The 16,542-nt window shown below is 39.2% G+C and overlaps 1 protein-coding gene across 1 annotated transcript; it reads left to right on the forward strand.

The window, feature by feature from the left end:
* Positions 1–9,007: 9,007 nt before the first annotated feature.
* LOC129467448 (iron-sulfur cluster assembly 1 homolog, mitochondrial-like) lies at positions 9,008–12,713 on the forward strand. Its single transcript, XM_055251989.2, has 2 exons — positions 9,008–9,055; positions 12,115–12,713. Exons 1-2 carry the CDS (start codon positions 9,008–9,010, stop codon positions 12,592–12,594), a joined length of 528 nt encoding a protein of 175 aa, XP_055107964.1. The 3' UTR covers positions 12,595–12,713.
* Positions 12,714–16,542: the final 3,829 nt, after the last annotated feature.

Genomic DNA, 16,542 nt, shown 5'->3' on the forward strand with positions numbered 1-16,542 from the left:
GAATCCTCCCTAACACATTTTATGAAGCCAGCATCGTCCTGATACCAAAGCCTGGCAGAGACACAACCAAAAGAGAGAATTTCAGACCAATATCCTTGATGAACATTGATGCAAAAATCCTCAATAAAATACTGGCAAACCGAATCCAGCAGCACATCAAAAAGCTTATCCACCATAATCAAGTGGGCTTCATCCCTGGGATGCAAGGCTGGTTCAACATACACAAATCAATAAATGTAATCCAGCATATAAAAAGAACCAAAGACAAAAACCACATGATTATCTGAATAGATGCAGAAAAGGCCTTTGACAAAATTCAACAACGCTTCATGCTAAAAACTCTCAATAAATTAGGTATTGATGGGACGTATCTCAAAATAATAAGAGCTATCTACGACAAACCCACAGCCAATATCATACTGAATGGGCAAAAACTGGAAGCATTCCCTCTGAAAACTGGCACAAGACAGGGATGCCCTCTCTCACCACTCCTATTCAACATAGTGCTGGAAGTTCTGGCCAGAGCAATCAGGCAGGAGAAGGAAATAAAGGGAATTCAATTAGGAAAAGAGGAAGTCAAATTGTCCCTGTTTTCAGATGACATGATTGTATATCTAGAAAACCCCATTGTCTCAGCCCAAAATCTCCTTAAGCTGATTAGCAACTTCAGCAAACTTCAACAAAATCAATGTACAAAAATCACAAGCATTCTTGTACACCAATAACAGACAAACAGAGAGCCAAATCATGAGTGAACTCCCATTCACAATTGCTTCAAAGAGAATAAAATACCTAGGAATCCAACTTACAAGGGAGGTGAAGGACCTCTTCAAGGAGAACTACAAACCACTGCTCAATGAAATAAAAGAGGATACAAACAAATGGAAGAACATTCCATGCTCATGGGTTGGAAGAATCAATAACGTGAAAATGGCCATACTGCCCAAGGTAATTTATAGATTCAATGCCATCCCCATCAAGCTACCAATGACTTTCTTCACAGAATTGGAAAAAACTACTTTAAAGTTCATATGGAAACAAAAAAGAGCCAGCATCACCAAGTCAATCCTAAGCCAAAAGAACAAAGCTGGAGGCATCACACTACCTGACTTCAAACTATACTACAAGGCTACAGTAACCAAAACAGCATGGTACTGGTACCACAACAGAGACATAGATCAATGGAACAGAACAGAGCCCTCAGAAATGATGCCGCATAGCTACAACTATCTGATCTTTGACAAACCTGACAAAAACAAGAAATGGGGAAAGGATTCCCTATTTAATAAATGGTGCTGGGAAAACTGGCTAGCCATATGTAGAAAGCTGAAACTGGATCCCTTCCTTACACCTTATACAAAAATTAATTCAAGATGGATTAAAGACTTACATGTTAGACCTAAAACCATTAAAATCCGACAAGAATACCTAGGCAATACCATTCAGGACATAGGTGTGGGCAAGGACTTCATGTCTAAAACACCAAAAGCAATGGCAACAAAAGCCAAAATTGACAAATGGGATCTAATTAAACTAAAGAGCTTCTGCATAGCAAAAGAAACTACCATCAGAATGAACAGGCAACCTACTCATCTGACAAAGGGCTAATATCCAGAATCTACAATGAACTCAAACAAATTTACAAGAAAAAAACAAACAACCCCATCAAAAAGTGGGCAAAGGACATGAACAGACACTTCTCAAAAGAAGACATTTATGCAGCCAAAAAACACATGAAGAAATGCTCATCATCACTGGCCATCAGAGAAATGCAAATCAAAACCACGGTGAGATACCATCTCACACCAGTTAGAATGGCCATCATTAAAAAGTCAGGAAACAACAGGTGCTGGAGAGGATGTGGAGAAATAGGAACACTTTTACACTGTTGGTGGGACTGTAAACTAGTTCAACTATTGTTGAAGTCAGTGTGGTGATTCCTCAGGGATCTAGAACTAGAAATACCATTTGACCCAGCCATCCCATTACTGGGTATATACCCAAAGGACTATAAATCATGCTGCTGTAAAGACACGTGCACACGTATGTTTACTGCGGCACTACTCACAATAGCAAAGAGTTGGAACCAACCCAAATGTCCAACAACGATAGACTGGATTAAGAAAATGTGGCACATATACACCATGGAATACTATGCAGCCATAAAAAATGATGAGTTCATGTCCTTTGTAGGGACATGGATGAAACTGGAAAACATCATTCTCAGTAAACTATCGCAAGGACAAAAAACCAAACACCGCATGTTCTCACTTGAGAGCAATGAGGTGGGAATTGAACAATGAGAACTCATGGACACAGGAAGGGGAACATCTCACTCCGGGGACTGTTGTGGGGTTGGGGGAGGGGGGAGGGACAGCATTAGGAGATATACCTAATGCTAAATGGCGAGTTAATGGGTGCAGGAAATCAACATGGCACATGGATACATATGTAACAAACCTGCACATTGTGCACATGTACCCTAAAACCTAAAGTATAATAAAAAAAAAGGAGTAAGAAGTATTTATTTTCCCTACATACTCTAGACCATTTGAATTATTTACCACAAACTTAAATAAGTTATCACATTAATTACACTAATATCCCATAAGGAAGCAAAGGCTGAGATGATAATTGAATAACTTTATCATGAAAGAACATTCCTGGCAATCCCAAATGTACCTAGTCTGGAATTTCTTCCAAGGTTATTAGTTTTAAATTCTTTGTTTCTTTTATCTTGCTACCTACATATGTCAACAACTATTAGGAAAAAAAAACAGCAGCCATAAAATACATATTTTAACTTAGCTTCATTCATGTCTAAATTAAATGCACTCAATAAACAAAATATATATAAACTGTCCCACTATAGGCTTTAAAACTTGTCAGCATTTAACAATCCACAGATAGCAAACACTTGACCAGTGAAGACTGATAAAGCTATAACTTAGTTGCTGATTCAAGAGGGACAAGTATTAAGACAATAGCTTCATTCGTCCATATTTCCCAGTTATGTTGATTCCAGCAGGTTGTCTACATTCTAAAAGCAAACAATTTTAGCAGCAGTTTGTGTGGAAGCACAAACAGTACCCAGAATAGGTTCGACTACAGATCTTGGCACCTATCTTGTTAACTAGCCATGTCTTGAAATGGAACATCATGGAAGACTTTGGTTGCCAAAGATGAAGTATTTGGATTTTATTGTTCACAAATGCAATGTACTGTGACTAATGTGATACCAAACACTAAAATCCAATTGAGAGTCTAGAGATGGTGAAGCCCAATTCAAAGTGATTAGTTATGGCAACAACTTGTTGGAGATCAAAAATATAGATATTAAATTCTCAGTGTCTCTTAATAGAACTGGTTGAATAAATTAAGGCACATTCATATACTGAAACACAAAGCAGCCATTAAATTCATGCAAAACATTACAGAAATCAATATTCCACCTTATCATAAAACTTGACACTGTTTCCTCCAATGGTCATTTAACACCAGTGTCATGAACTGCTTAAGGCATAAAGTCTCACACACTATACACCCATACGTTCCTCAGCAAGCAAGAGGAGTTTGCTGCTGTCGCCAGCATTCCCAGTTTAATTCTACACCAGTCCTAGGAAGTACATGACATTCGATGTCCTGCTAAGTATGACCAGTGTGCTTCTGCTCTATCTGCCAAGGGTCTTGAGCCATCTTAATTGCACAGAGTGATATTCACATCTCACCCCAACTAGTTCTCTTTTCTTTGCTTATTCTGTTGCATAGCTCCTGAAGCAGAAACCATTCTTTGATAACAATGCTATGTAACATGGTGGTTAGAAATGTGACACTTCGTGGATCAGATAAGCCTGAGTTTGAATCCAAGTTCCACCCCTGACTACTTATAGGATCTTGGGCAAAGTACTGAATCTTCTGTGACTTAATTTTCTTTTTTTTTTTTTTTTTGAGACGGAGTCTCGCTCTGTCGCCCAGGCGGCAGTGCAGTGGTGTGATCTCGGCTCACTGCAAGCTCCGCCTCCCGAGTTCACGCCATTCTCCCACCTTAGCCTCTGGAGCAGCTGGGACTACAGGCACCCGCCACCACACCCGGCTAATTTTTTATATTTTTAGTAGAGACGGGGTTTCATCGTGCTAGCCAGGATGGTCTCGATCTCCTGACCTCGTGATCCACCCACCTCGGCCTCCCAAATTGCTGGGATTACAGACGTGAGCCACCATGCCCGTCTAATTTTCTCATCTTTAAAGTACAACTGATAGGTACATTACACATGGTTTAATGGATTAAATGAGAGAATGCAGGATTACTGTGAAGTATTAGCACAATGCCTGGCAAATAATAAGTGCTCAGCAAATAATAGGTTTTAATTTTAGAGTTTCTGAACCTTCTTCATTACATGCTTTTGCCACCTTTTCATCATATCTCCAAAGATCAAAAATGTTCAAACCATTACATTGATACAGTAAAAGAATCTCTTGGTCATAGCACATGTTAATCTAGATGGAATCTTATTAGACAATCAGAGAAGGTCTGAATTTCTTTACAATAGAGAAAAACCTGAGTCTAATGCTTATGTATTTGTGCAGCGGAATGTGCAGCATATAACAGTAACATAGCCACTTTGTGCCAAGTTTGGTTAAAATTCAAAAACCTTAAAAACTAACATAAAATACACATGAGATTGCATCTGGGAAAATTGAATCAAATTAGTTTTCAACTTTCTGTGCTTGCAGGGACAGGAAACTGAATAAATAAAATCCATAGATCACACAAACAAAAGGAAATCTAGTTTAAAACAAGTTAGACCTCTTCTAACAACAGATGTTAGAGAGGATGTGGAGAAATAGGAATGCTTTTATACTGTTGGTGGGAATGTAAATTAATTCAGCCATTATGGAAGACAATGTGGTGATTCCTCAAGGATCTAGAGCCAAAAATACCATTTGACCCAGCAATCCCATTACTGGGTATACACCCAAAGGAATATAAATCATTCTACTATAAAGACACATGCACACGTATGTTTATTGCAGCACTATTCCCAATAGCAAAGACTTGGAACCAACCCAAATGCCCATCAGTGATAGACTGGATAAAGAAAATGTGGCACATATACACCATGGAATACAATGCAGTCATAAAAAAGGATGAGTTCATGTTCTTTGCAGGGACATGGATGAAGCTGGAAACCATCATTCTCAGCAAACTAACACAGGAACAGAAAACCAAACACCACATGTTCTCGCTCATAAGTGAGAGTCGAACAATGAGAACACATGGACACAGGGAGGGGAATATCACACACTGGGGCTTGTCAGGGGGTGGGGGGCTAGGGGAGGGATAGCATTAGGAGAATTACCTAATATAGATGACAGGTTGATGGGTGCAGCAAACTACCATGGCAGGCGTATACCTATGTAACAAACCTGCATGTTCTGCACATGTATCCCAGAACTTAAAAGTATAGTAATAAAAAAAAAAAGTTCACGCTCTTCTAAAGTCTTCTGTCTGGGAAGTTTGCAAATGTTATTGATTTGTTTCATTTGCAACAGTTTCAGTTGATTTTCAGTTTCATTGCACATGTTACTGATTTCAGCTGAAAATGAAATCTCCCAAGAAGAGGAAAGAAATGAAAGAAGCAAAGAAATAATAATAAAGATACTAAACAACTAACTACTGGAGAGTGGGCAATGCCACGGTGCTCAGTGGTCAGCCCCTAATTATAAGGAAGTCTCCCTCATTTCAGATAGTTCTGCAAGAAGAGGGCAGTCCTAAAATAGCCCATATTAAGCAGTCTGGAAACCTACAGGCTCCCCAGCTTTTCTCAGACTTCCTGGCTTCAGGAAAAGAACCATCTATAGTCCGAGTAAGTGATGTTGGCCTTACCCCACCCACTCACTCCTCCTTCACATGTACCTCCAAAAAAGTAAAAAGCAAGCCCATGTCACAACTAGCAGTCATGAACTGAATCCACCTGACAGATGGGTTTTGTTTGGCTTGCAGAGTTTAAAAGAGAACAAAAATTCGGTTGCCAACACTTAGAATGGAGAGATTTCACATAAAATCCAGATCTCTGGCTCCTCTTAAAATTTTAGATTTTGCAACACCAGGCCAGCATGCCCAGTGGGAATAGGTAACAGAACCCTTTTTTAAATGGGGTGTACACTCTCCAATTTGCCATTGTTCCCACCACTCCCTGTTCTGACACCCAGCCCACCACACTCATTGACATTAGCTGCCTGGCACTGGTCGATATTTGAGTGCCCAGAGCCCACTGGTCATTAAGTACAGCAAGCCAGATGTGCCAAATGTCAATAGCAACCAATATGTCTAGTAACTAAAACCAAAAACATGATAGCAGAGAATCTGATCATTTAATGGAAAAAAAAAAAAAAACCTGGGCTGGCTATTAAAATATGTGTTTCTTTCCTAGGACCACTGTTGTGTGAAATTAGGCAAGTTAACTAATCTTTCCTAAATTTCAGTGTCCTCAAGTAAGAAGTGGGGATAATAATACCAGTGTCATAGCATATGTTATGGAAGATAATGTGTGTTATTTTAAAGTCCTTCATAAAGTAGAATAAGTTAAATATAGATTATGATACTGAATTACTCTAAGCAATAGTTGACACAAGAATAAATGAAAGTTATACTATAGATGTTTAATGTTACTACACACACAAAAAAAAATCTAATTCATTGACCTGCTAATGATTTCATGTTATTCTCCATACTTTGCAAATTCAAAATGTATGCACTTAAATGCTACAGCCACAATTTAAAATTCTTTATTACCAAGAGAAAGAAAACTTAAAAAAGGAAAAAATAATGCCTTTGTACCTCATTATTCTTAGGATTAATTAGAATTTGGGTCATAGATTCTGGTTTTCTAAAAGTTAATGGTATATCAGAGGAGCTTAACTGAGGATTTGGAGAAGGCACAGATCATTCACTGTACGTCTGCCTAGAACTTCATTAAGCAATGTCTGGATCTGATTGTACCCATAAAATTCCTGTGCCCAAATGAATTTCAAATAAAGCTTCCTAAAGGAATGAGAGTCTATTAAATCCCTTCCTCCTGGAACTGCCGGCAGTATTTAGGAGATGAGATGACACTGACTGAGCACCTCATATCAGGCTCCCTTAATAAACCAAATAATTTCAAACCTTGGGACACAAATAACATTAGCAGAGGCAAGGTGATGGCCAGAACGGGAGGCTGAAATTCTGAAACAAGCAAAATTTCTCACAATTTCCCTTCATCAGGCCAACAGTCACAGTGCTAGACAAAGGGAATTTGTCTTAATAACTGATGCATGAACTGCCTCAGTCTTGGTGCCTGCTCCACAGAAAGCCACTGTGAACCTCCAAGAAACTACAATGTCGTCCAATGCTGCCCCCAACAAATGATAGGGACCCTGACCTGAGCATAGTCTGTCCATCTCCCTCAAAATAAAAGAAGAAGTGATCTTCTTTGAGAATACGAACTAGAAAATACCCAAGATAAAAGGTATTACTTTATCTTTCTCATAGCATTTAACTGCAAAGAAAAAAAAAAATGGGGGGAGGCATTTGTGTGCATGTCTAGCTCTTCTAGCTGTAGGGCCCGGTGCTAGTGTATAGTGAGCACCCGATTCATTTTCTTAAGTTGTGCTAAATTGTCTTCATTCTCCATTTTCTGACTTAGCAGCACAAAAGACCTAAAAACCTCCAAGAACTTCAAGAACTTTATTTATCTGGGATCTCCTCTCTGGGGCCATAGAGTGAATTATGGTACTGTGCTCACCACGAGTGGGCAAAATGATAAAACTTTGATATATAAGACTTACATCAGGCCGGGCGCGGTGGCTCACGCCTGTAATCCCAGCACTTTGGGAGGGTGGCTCACGCCTGTAATCCCAGCACTTTGGGAGGCTGAGGCAGGTGGATCACAAGGTCAGGAGATCGAGACCATCCTGGCTAGCATGATGAAACCCCATCTCTACTAAAAATACAAAAAATTAGCCGGGCGTGGTGGCGAGCGCTGTAGTCCCAGCTACTCGGGAGGCTGAGGCAGGAGAATGGCGTGAACCCCGGAGGTGGAGTTTTCAGTGAGCCGAGATTGCACCACTGCACTCCAGCCTGGGAGACAGAGCTAGACTCCGTCTCAAAAAAAAAAAAAAAAAAAAAAAAAAAAAGACTTACGTCAAACTGTGCACAGTAGAATATCTCCTGGATTCTGTAAAGGCAGATTGATAATGCAATCATGGTACACCACCACTGATACTGCTCAGCCCTTAAAATTCAGGCTCCAAATGGGAGGAGTGGGATTCTCCAGCTCCGCTCCACTCCTGCGCTCCCATCGCTTCACCGCTAGGGAGCAGCCTAGCCAGCATTCCCACAGGGTTGGAGCTGGAACTGCACACTGGAGAGCTAAACAGACCAAGCATTCAGTTTCTGCCTCAGGCACTCACTGACAGGGCAAATACAGAAACTTCAAATCCTCGTATCTTGGTTTTGTCATCTGTAAAATGGGATAACAGCTCTTACCATAGGACTCCTGCGAAGAGTAAATGTATATAAAGGGTTTGGCACCCCGCCTGGCACACAGTAGTGGTGTAATAGATGCCACCATCCTCGTGTAGGGAGAAGAGATGTACAGTGACCCCGAGCGAAGATGACGCTGTGATCAAGCTTGGAGTGGGCTTCCAGACACACTGGTGTCACCCCGGGATCTGGGGCCCAAGGCAACACTTCTCAAGCCTTTCTATTGGAACCCCGCTAACTGTAAAGAGCGGTGAATGTATGCCCTGGGGCCTGTTGGAAGATTCCAAATTTATTCGTGTTTTGTGGTAAACCTCCATGTCTTTTTAATTTGCTCCCAAGCAAATTTGTCTTGGTTTTAATGTCAAAACAATACTGCCTCCTCCTACATCTCTGAGAAATATGAACGTTTAGGGAGGCGTGCTATAATCATATGGTGACTTTGCTGACCTGTCGGCACCTTCCCCACACACTTGAGGATACATGTGCCTCAGTGTGCTACCACGTGGGACTGCCCTTCCATTAGCACAAGTGAGAGTGTGTGTCCACCTTTGGATATTGTAGCGTCTCGTGATTTTTTTTTTTTTTTTTGAGACAGAGTTTTGCTCTTTTTGCCCAGGCTAGAATGTAATGGCACGATCTCGGCTCACTGAAACCTCCACCTCCCCAGTTCAAGCGACTCCCCTGCTTCAACCTCCCAAGCAGCTGGGATTACAGGCATGTGCCACCACGCTTAGCTAATTTTGTATTTTTAGTAGACGGGATTTCACCGTGTTGGTCAGACTGGTCTCAAACTCCTGACCGCAGGTGATCTGCCCACCTCGGCCTCCCAAAGTGCTAGGATTACAAGCATCAGCCACTGCGCCCGGCCAGCATCTCATGATTAATAAATAAAATGCCAAGGCCCTGAAAAACTAAAGGATTTTCTCCAAATCACGATGTGGGAGGAGATAGGCTGAAACAGGGACCAGCTCTTTGAGCTCAGCCCACTTTCATCTCTGGTCATAAACATCATAAAAACAGAACACAACACATTCGTGAACAAAGTTAGGCCAACCATAATGCCAAAGTGATCTTAACAGAATCACAAATGTCATAGGCACCCTAAGGGAATGTCGTAAGGCATCCCTTAATGTCATAACATTTGAGAGAAGTGCCTGCTGTTTACCAAATACAGGTGAATAAATAAAGGAAATAAATAAATAAATAAATGTACTTCAGTGGCTCAGTTTGGGAATAAGTATGAAGAATTTTCATTTGAAATCCTCATAAAAGTCACATTAGCCAAAGTTATGTTTCCATAAGACATAGTATTTGCAGATTGGGTCATCTGCACTGACCCTATGTGGCTGTTTCTGACCAAAAACATATGCAGATTCTGACTAGTTCATAGGCCTTAGACAGGAGTAGCTATTGGTAAACATTGCAACAGCTGTAGGGAAATTAGACTTTCTTAATACTTAATATACAGAATGACAATACTACATGTGCATATTTTGAAAAAAGAATATATACACTTACAGTGAGACAGTTTCAAAATATTTTGCTGACGAGAGGTACAATGTAAGTTATAAAATAATATCTAAACTCAAATAAGCACTAATATTAAAAGATAACTACTCTTTTACTTTTTAACTAAAATATTCAGGTGATTCTTAAATCGAACTTTAAACGATGTCCATGATATGCAAATCTTAAAAAAAAAAATGGTATTTTCGTGTCTTGCCACAGTAAAGATGATCAGATACTTACCTCTAGGAGGAGCTCAAGGCTTTGTCTCTACGCAGTGTTTTCTGTTTTCCCGGTGTTCCATGACAGAGCCCTTGGGACCTCTCCACTTGGGAAAAGATGCTCCACCCCATCCCTCTCATCCCCTTAAAAAATTGCAAAAATTTAGGGTGGGAGGAGGTGCTCAGGAGAAAAAGAGACTCTGGGAAAAGTAATGGGCCAATCTCAGCCCACTAGGTGGTTATTTTTCTCTTTGGGGATAAAGCTTAACCATTATAAACCCAGTGTTTGCCTGGAGGATCCCCTTAGCAAATCTCTCAAACTACCAGTGGCAGTAGTATGAAACTGTGGACATTCATGCCCCATCATCCTTGGCTTCTTAGGATTACTGACTAGTACTCTTAGCACTAGTGGCTGTTTAAGTACCACTTTAATTTATACCAGCATTTCCCAAAATGTACTTTCAAAGAACACCAGTTTGACTGTAAGTTGGCAAATTTTATGTAAATAAAGGGTTGCCTGTCAAAGAAGTTTAGAAAACACTGGGTTAAACTAAGTTCAAAAGTGTTCCTTTGTGCAGGACTTCTCATAGTCTGTAATGCATGGTGACTCTCCAAAAGAAGGGACAAGTTGGAAGTGTTTCTCAAGTCTATATGACCACAGGTCTCTCTTTTAAGGGCTTCCTCTTAGGCCTGTTGTTAGAACACTCCCTCAGACATTTTGCTCAAGATTGCTGAGGTCATGGTTAAGAAAAGAAGCATAGATTTGGTGGTTTTTTTTTTTTTTTTTTTTTTAAAACAACTCAGCCGAGTATATTTCAAACAAAAAGGGAGCGTTTGGTCTGAATTATCTGGGTATCTGCTTCAATTAGCCATTCTAATTTACATGTACACTGAAAGCTTTGGGGTCCCACCTCCCTGCCATCACCTAATATTGTCTATGATAGGGAACTCATTAGGCCAACAGCATACAAAAATTTGGATTTATACTCAAAAAATGACTATTTACATCACAAAATGAGATTCCCCATAAAACTCCTTAAATCACAGATTCTCCCACCACATTTAAAAAATGATTCTGCAAAATAACAGTTAAGTTTACCCACTTACACATTCTCAACAAAACTCCTGGCTCACAGAGAGACACAATTGCATGTGGCATTGCACAGTGACTATTGCATTAAATACACACAGATGTAAACCACTTCTTTTTAAAAATTTTTCATATAAGCTTTTTTCAATAGGACACAAATTATTTTTATGTTATTCTGCCTCACCGTTTTTCTGCCACATCTAGGCAAGTATAATCTGCATAAATAATTGCTAGTCATGCCATTTTGCTACCCAGGTAAGGTATGTTAAGGCCATGTTGCTACTACTAGTCGCTGTCTTCATGAGATGGGGTAGCTGGGTGGTGAATACAGTGGTCCGGGGGGAGGTGGATCAGGATTACGGACAGGCCTTTTTAAACTCTAGTTCTTAGGCAACTGCCGTCAGATTCTGCCCTCAGATGAGAGCCACTGCTCCATGGTGTTAAAATGACAGAAAAAAAGTTGTATCCCAAAGAAATATTAGAGCAGGAAAATTATTACAAATCAGAAATTTAGGACTACAGTTTCCAAAGTGGAGTTACATACTCCAGAAAATATGTTTTAAAATAATAGAATTTCTGTTCATACTTTTATCTCAAAAATTAGAAATTAGACTTTCTTAATATTTAATATACAGAATAACAATACTATATGCATATGATTTGAAGAAATCATATGCATATAGTATTGAAGAATCATTTGAAGAATATGCGCACATTTTAGAGAGAGACATTTTCAAACTATTTTGCTAATGAGAGGCACAATTTAAAAGTTGGGAAACCAATGCGCCCGCCGTGTCCGTGGAGAGAGGCTGAGGCGGCCGACCTCCGGCCCGAGGCACCGGGGCGCCGGGACGGCGAAGATATCGGCTTCCTTGGTCCGGGCAACTGTCCGGGCTGTGAGCAAGAGGAAGCTGCAGCCCACCAGGGCAGCCCTCACCCTAACACCTTCAGCAGTAAACAAGATAAAACAACTTCTTAAAGATAAGCCTGAGCATGTAGGTGTAAAAGTTGGTGTCCGAACCAGGGGCTGTAATGGCCTTTCTTATACTCTAGAATATACAAAGACAAAAGGAGATTCTGATGAAGAAGTTATTCAAGATGGAGTCAGAGTATTCATCGAAAAGAAAGCACAGCTGACACTTTTAGGAACAGAAATGGACTATGTTGAAGACAAATTATCCAGTGAGTTTGTGTTCAATAACCCAAACATCAAAGGGACTTATGGCTGTGGAGAAAGCTTTAATATTTGAAATCTCAGGACTCTTCTGGCCGTAGGTTCCAGGAAAGCTTGTGGAAGCTTTGGGGCTCACTGCAGAAATCATGTGACTGTCACATGCTGGAAAATAAAGTGATACATCTTGAAAATGAAGCCAGTGTGTTGAATTCCAGAAGAAATGATATTTGTATTCTCTATAGGGGACAAAATGAGAAGCCATCACTCTCTTTGGATCATTTAGATCTCTTGCATCCTTTGTTTTAGAACCAGTTTCATTGAAGTTGCCTTCCTGGACACCTGTTTATCCATTTCCTGAACTGTGTGCACTCCTTGGATCGCTATTGAATGGCTTGAACATCCCTCAGCATTTCTCCCAACCAGATCGGCGACTCCTAAAATCCAAGACAGGACATCCTGACTGCTGGCAGTAATATGGTGGTGCATTGTTTTTTCCACCCAAACTTACCATAGCCTTTTTATACATTTTTATGAAAAATTTCATTGTGAGCTGCCTCATTGCATACCCTTTAATAGTACCAGGCAAAGATTTTCTTCAACTATAGTACAGATTAGTTCTGAGTGATGGTATCAAAAGGTGAGAAAGATGTCATCCACCTGTTTTTTAATCCATTTCTTTTGCCACACTATATGTCTGTTCAGAGATGGGATCTCAAGCTGACTTTGATTCTTTTAGTTGAGGAGTCTCTTAAAGCCATCTAGCCCACCTTTGTCAATTCCCTATGTGAGGAAGCAAAACTCCAGGGAAGCCAAAGGGCTCATCTTCTCCACCCTGACTCTACAGGCCAGGGGAGAGTAGGGACTCTACCCCCCCTCCCCTTCCTTGTAGGTGACACATGCTCTGCCCTCTGAGGCAGTCAGCGAAGGCAAATGGTCTGACTGCTTTATGTGGTCAACATTTTGATAGAATTTCTTCATAATTTGATAGACATTATGTTATTTTTATTTTATTTTGAGTGGGAAGAATTTTAAAACCTTTTTATGTGAATTACCATCTTGTTTCTTTCACCTTTGAAACAGTGGTTTTTAGCAGAGACGACATTGTAGCAACCCAGAATTATGCTTTTGGAATGTGGTCCTCACTGTGCAGGAGAAAATGGGGATCTTTTGTTAAAATTCCCAGTGTGCATACACTTTCTGGTTCCTCGGTCCAGTTGCTAAAGTTCTTAGTATTTTAGCCTAACATATTTATCACCAACTTTTCTTTAAAAGTGTTCCTTTTGTCACTTAGTTACTGATTTTCCTGGGTTTGACATATTAAATATTCTATGAGATGATATATATGCTTTTTTTGAAAGCTGATTCTCATGAATTCAAATAGCTGAGTTCCTTGATGTTTCGTTTATTCACTAAAGTAGCTGGCACAAAACACACCAAAACCTAGAGCGGTAGTTTTATGTAAATGATCATGAGTTTGTATCAATATGATTGTTGATCCACTTATAATTCATGCAATACTGTATGTATGTAGAGATTGAGTTGTCAATTAAAAAAAATGTGGCCTCTTTGTGATAAAAAAAAAAAGTTGGGAAACCAATGATATAGAGAAAAGTATGCCTCTGCAAGCATTTTTCAGGTTAATTAGACGATAACTTAGACAGATGTGAGCCTGCAATCCAATAATGGTCTCCCATTGTCAAACAAATGCCAAGATAAAACTAAACTTATTTCTGAAATGGTTCCATGTTATTATAAGAACAAATTTCACATTTTACTAACACTGTCACTCGAGTAGCAAATAACAAATGTTGGAACTTGGATAGCAAATAGAGAAGGAAAAAAATTAAAAATTAGGCTTTTAAAACCATTGGGTTCATGATCTGGGTTCTCTGCTCAAAAATATGAGCAACTTGTAAATTTTGGGCAGTATTTTTCAATCAACAAATATTAATCAAGAGCTGACTCAACATATTCACTTTTTACTTTTAAAAAGCAACCTGAATATATTTGTTATTTTTGAGTGGGAACGAAGCTTGCGAAGCTTATACGCATATTCAATTGAATTTATTACCATTAAAAGATTTAAATAATTAGTTTGAGTAAAAAGTTTGAGTCTTCTTCTAAGACTATAGGGCAGTGTTTACTCATTGCAGAATCTTCCAAGTTTACTCAAACTGTTGGCACAGTTACCTTGAAAAAAATTTTTCCATAAGATAAATTTTATTTTCCTTGGGAGGGTAAAGTCAAAAGAAAAATTCAGACTTCCAAGATTATATAAAAGTAGAATGAGTTAATATAAATATGTTCCAATAGTCACATGCCTTTCAGATATAAAGAAACACACATGTTCACATGAAAGTCTGATATAATAACTATCTACAAAATATTTTTGCCTTTCTGTTAAAACGTACTTGTCAACTGGTAACATTCGTAGTATACTTTTGGAGATAAATTGAAGACCTAGAGATTAGTCAATACTTTCACAGTCCATAACATGTTCTAATTCTAGGAAAATCTTATAAGGACTAAGTTCTTATAAAAGCATTTTGTATTATTAATCATTATAGAATTCCACTCCTCTTCACTCTAATGTTGTTACTTATTACAAAAAATAATCCGAGCCATTTAATCATATTATGGAAAATGATCTCTGCTTTTTCCTTATATTCACCTAAAAGGCCCTGCCATAAGCTTAAGATCAGGATCTGAATCTTCCATAGTAGAAGTAATAACAAAAGAACCTCAATAAAGGATTATACCAGGTACCCTGGTCTATTAATACTACAGGGGAGTAATCCCCAGGCACCGTTAACATCACCACCATGAAGAGTCACCTGTGACTGAATGATGATTTCTAGGACTTTCCAGCCCGAGTATTGAAGATGACTTCCACCCAGTACTTTGAAAACAAACCTCTCCAGAGGCAGAAACCACTGATTACCATGTGCTGCATTGCATTGTTTTGTTCCTGCTGGATTAAGGTTATAAATTAATTCTTAGTAGACATCTCCATTTTTAATCATGGTAATCTCAAGAACTTTACCCCTAACAAACCACTGGGTTAAGGACTAATTACTCAGGTATTGGCAAAGTCAAACAATCCATATCAGAATTAAAGGGACATCTAAATCAGTTACGGGCATGTTTCAAACTGTAATAATAATCCTTGTCCTAGTTTTGGCTATCTGCCAGGTGCCAGGTATATGTCTCCAGAGTCTGAAAGGCTGAGGTATAGTCATTGGCATACCAGATGATGCAACAGGTCATTCTGCAACTGAAGAAACATGAGGGACTAACTCTAGTTCAACTGCAGATGACATTCTCTGAGCAACCTTCTAATCAACAGACTCCAGACAATAGTGCAGATCTGATAGATCATGTCCCAGAGACAATGGTCTCTCCTTCAGTTTAGACTGAAGAATGACCAGAAAATGGTAACCGAGAATTGAAACAGAACTCACAGCTTGCAAAACTGGACCAAATTGTGGCATCGAGAAAACAATCTAAGCTCAGATTCTTTAACAGCAGCTTGCTCGGGCCCTATCTTCCAAGATAAGACACAGGCTCACCCTAGTTGACAAATTCTACTAGTCCCCATCAAGACTATTCGGTGACTAACTCTAGTCCTCAAAACTCTAGATTTACCCTTCTCTAACTTCCCTTTGGAAGGGAAGCCATTTCTAGGTAAAATTACTATCAAGCATATTATTAGTTGCTTTACATATTATTACCTGTTCTTGATATTGCATCTGATATAGCATCTAAAGCAGGATTAGGTATACAGTAACTAGTAGAGAAATAGAATTGATTAGTAAATATAAGAAAAAAATAAGAATGCAGAACGAATAAAAGAATAAATGTGTATCTGTGTTTTGCTAATCCCCGCATTTGCTCTGTTGGGAAGCATTTTTTTCCCCTGAATTCAAGAAATACCAAGGCTGCCTCAAACAATTCTAATTAAAATCTGTCACATCATTTCTTTGACATGAAATCTTTAATTCCCATCTTTTGATGTCTTGTGTCT

This window comes from Symphalangus syndactylus, chromosome 18 (assembly GCF_028878055.3).
Source record: "Symphalangus syndactylus isolate Jambi chromosome 18, NHGRI_mSymSyn1-v2.1_pri, whole genome shotgun sequence".
NCBI lineage: Eukaryota > Metazoa > Chordata > Mammalia > Primates > Hylobatidae > Symphalangus > Symphalangus syndactylus.

What these genes read in the sequence shown, in the direction of transcription:
- LOC129467448 (XM_055251989.2), top strand. Translation starts at nt 9,008, where the DNA reads ATGTGCCTCAGTGTGCTACCACGTGGGACTGCCCTTCCATTAGCACAA. An exon ending in CTGCCCTTCCATTAGCACAA is followed by an intron (nt 9,056 to 12,114) that starts GTGAGAGTGTGT and finishes ACAATTTAAAAG; the next exon opens with TTGGGAAACCAATGCGCCCG.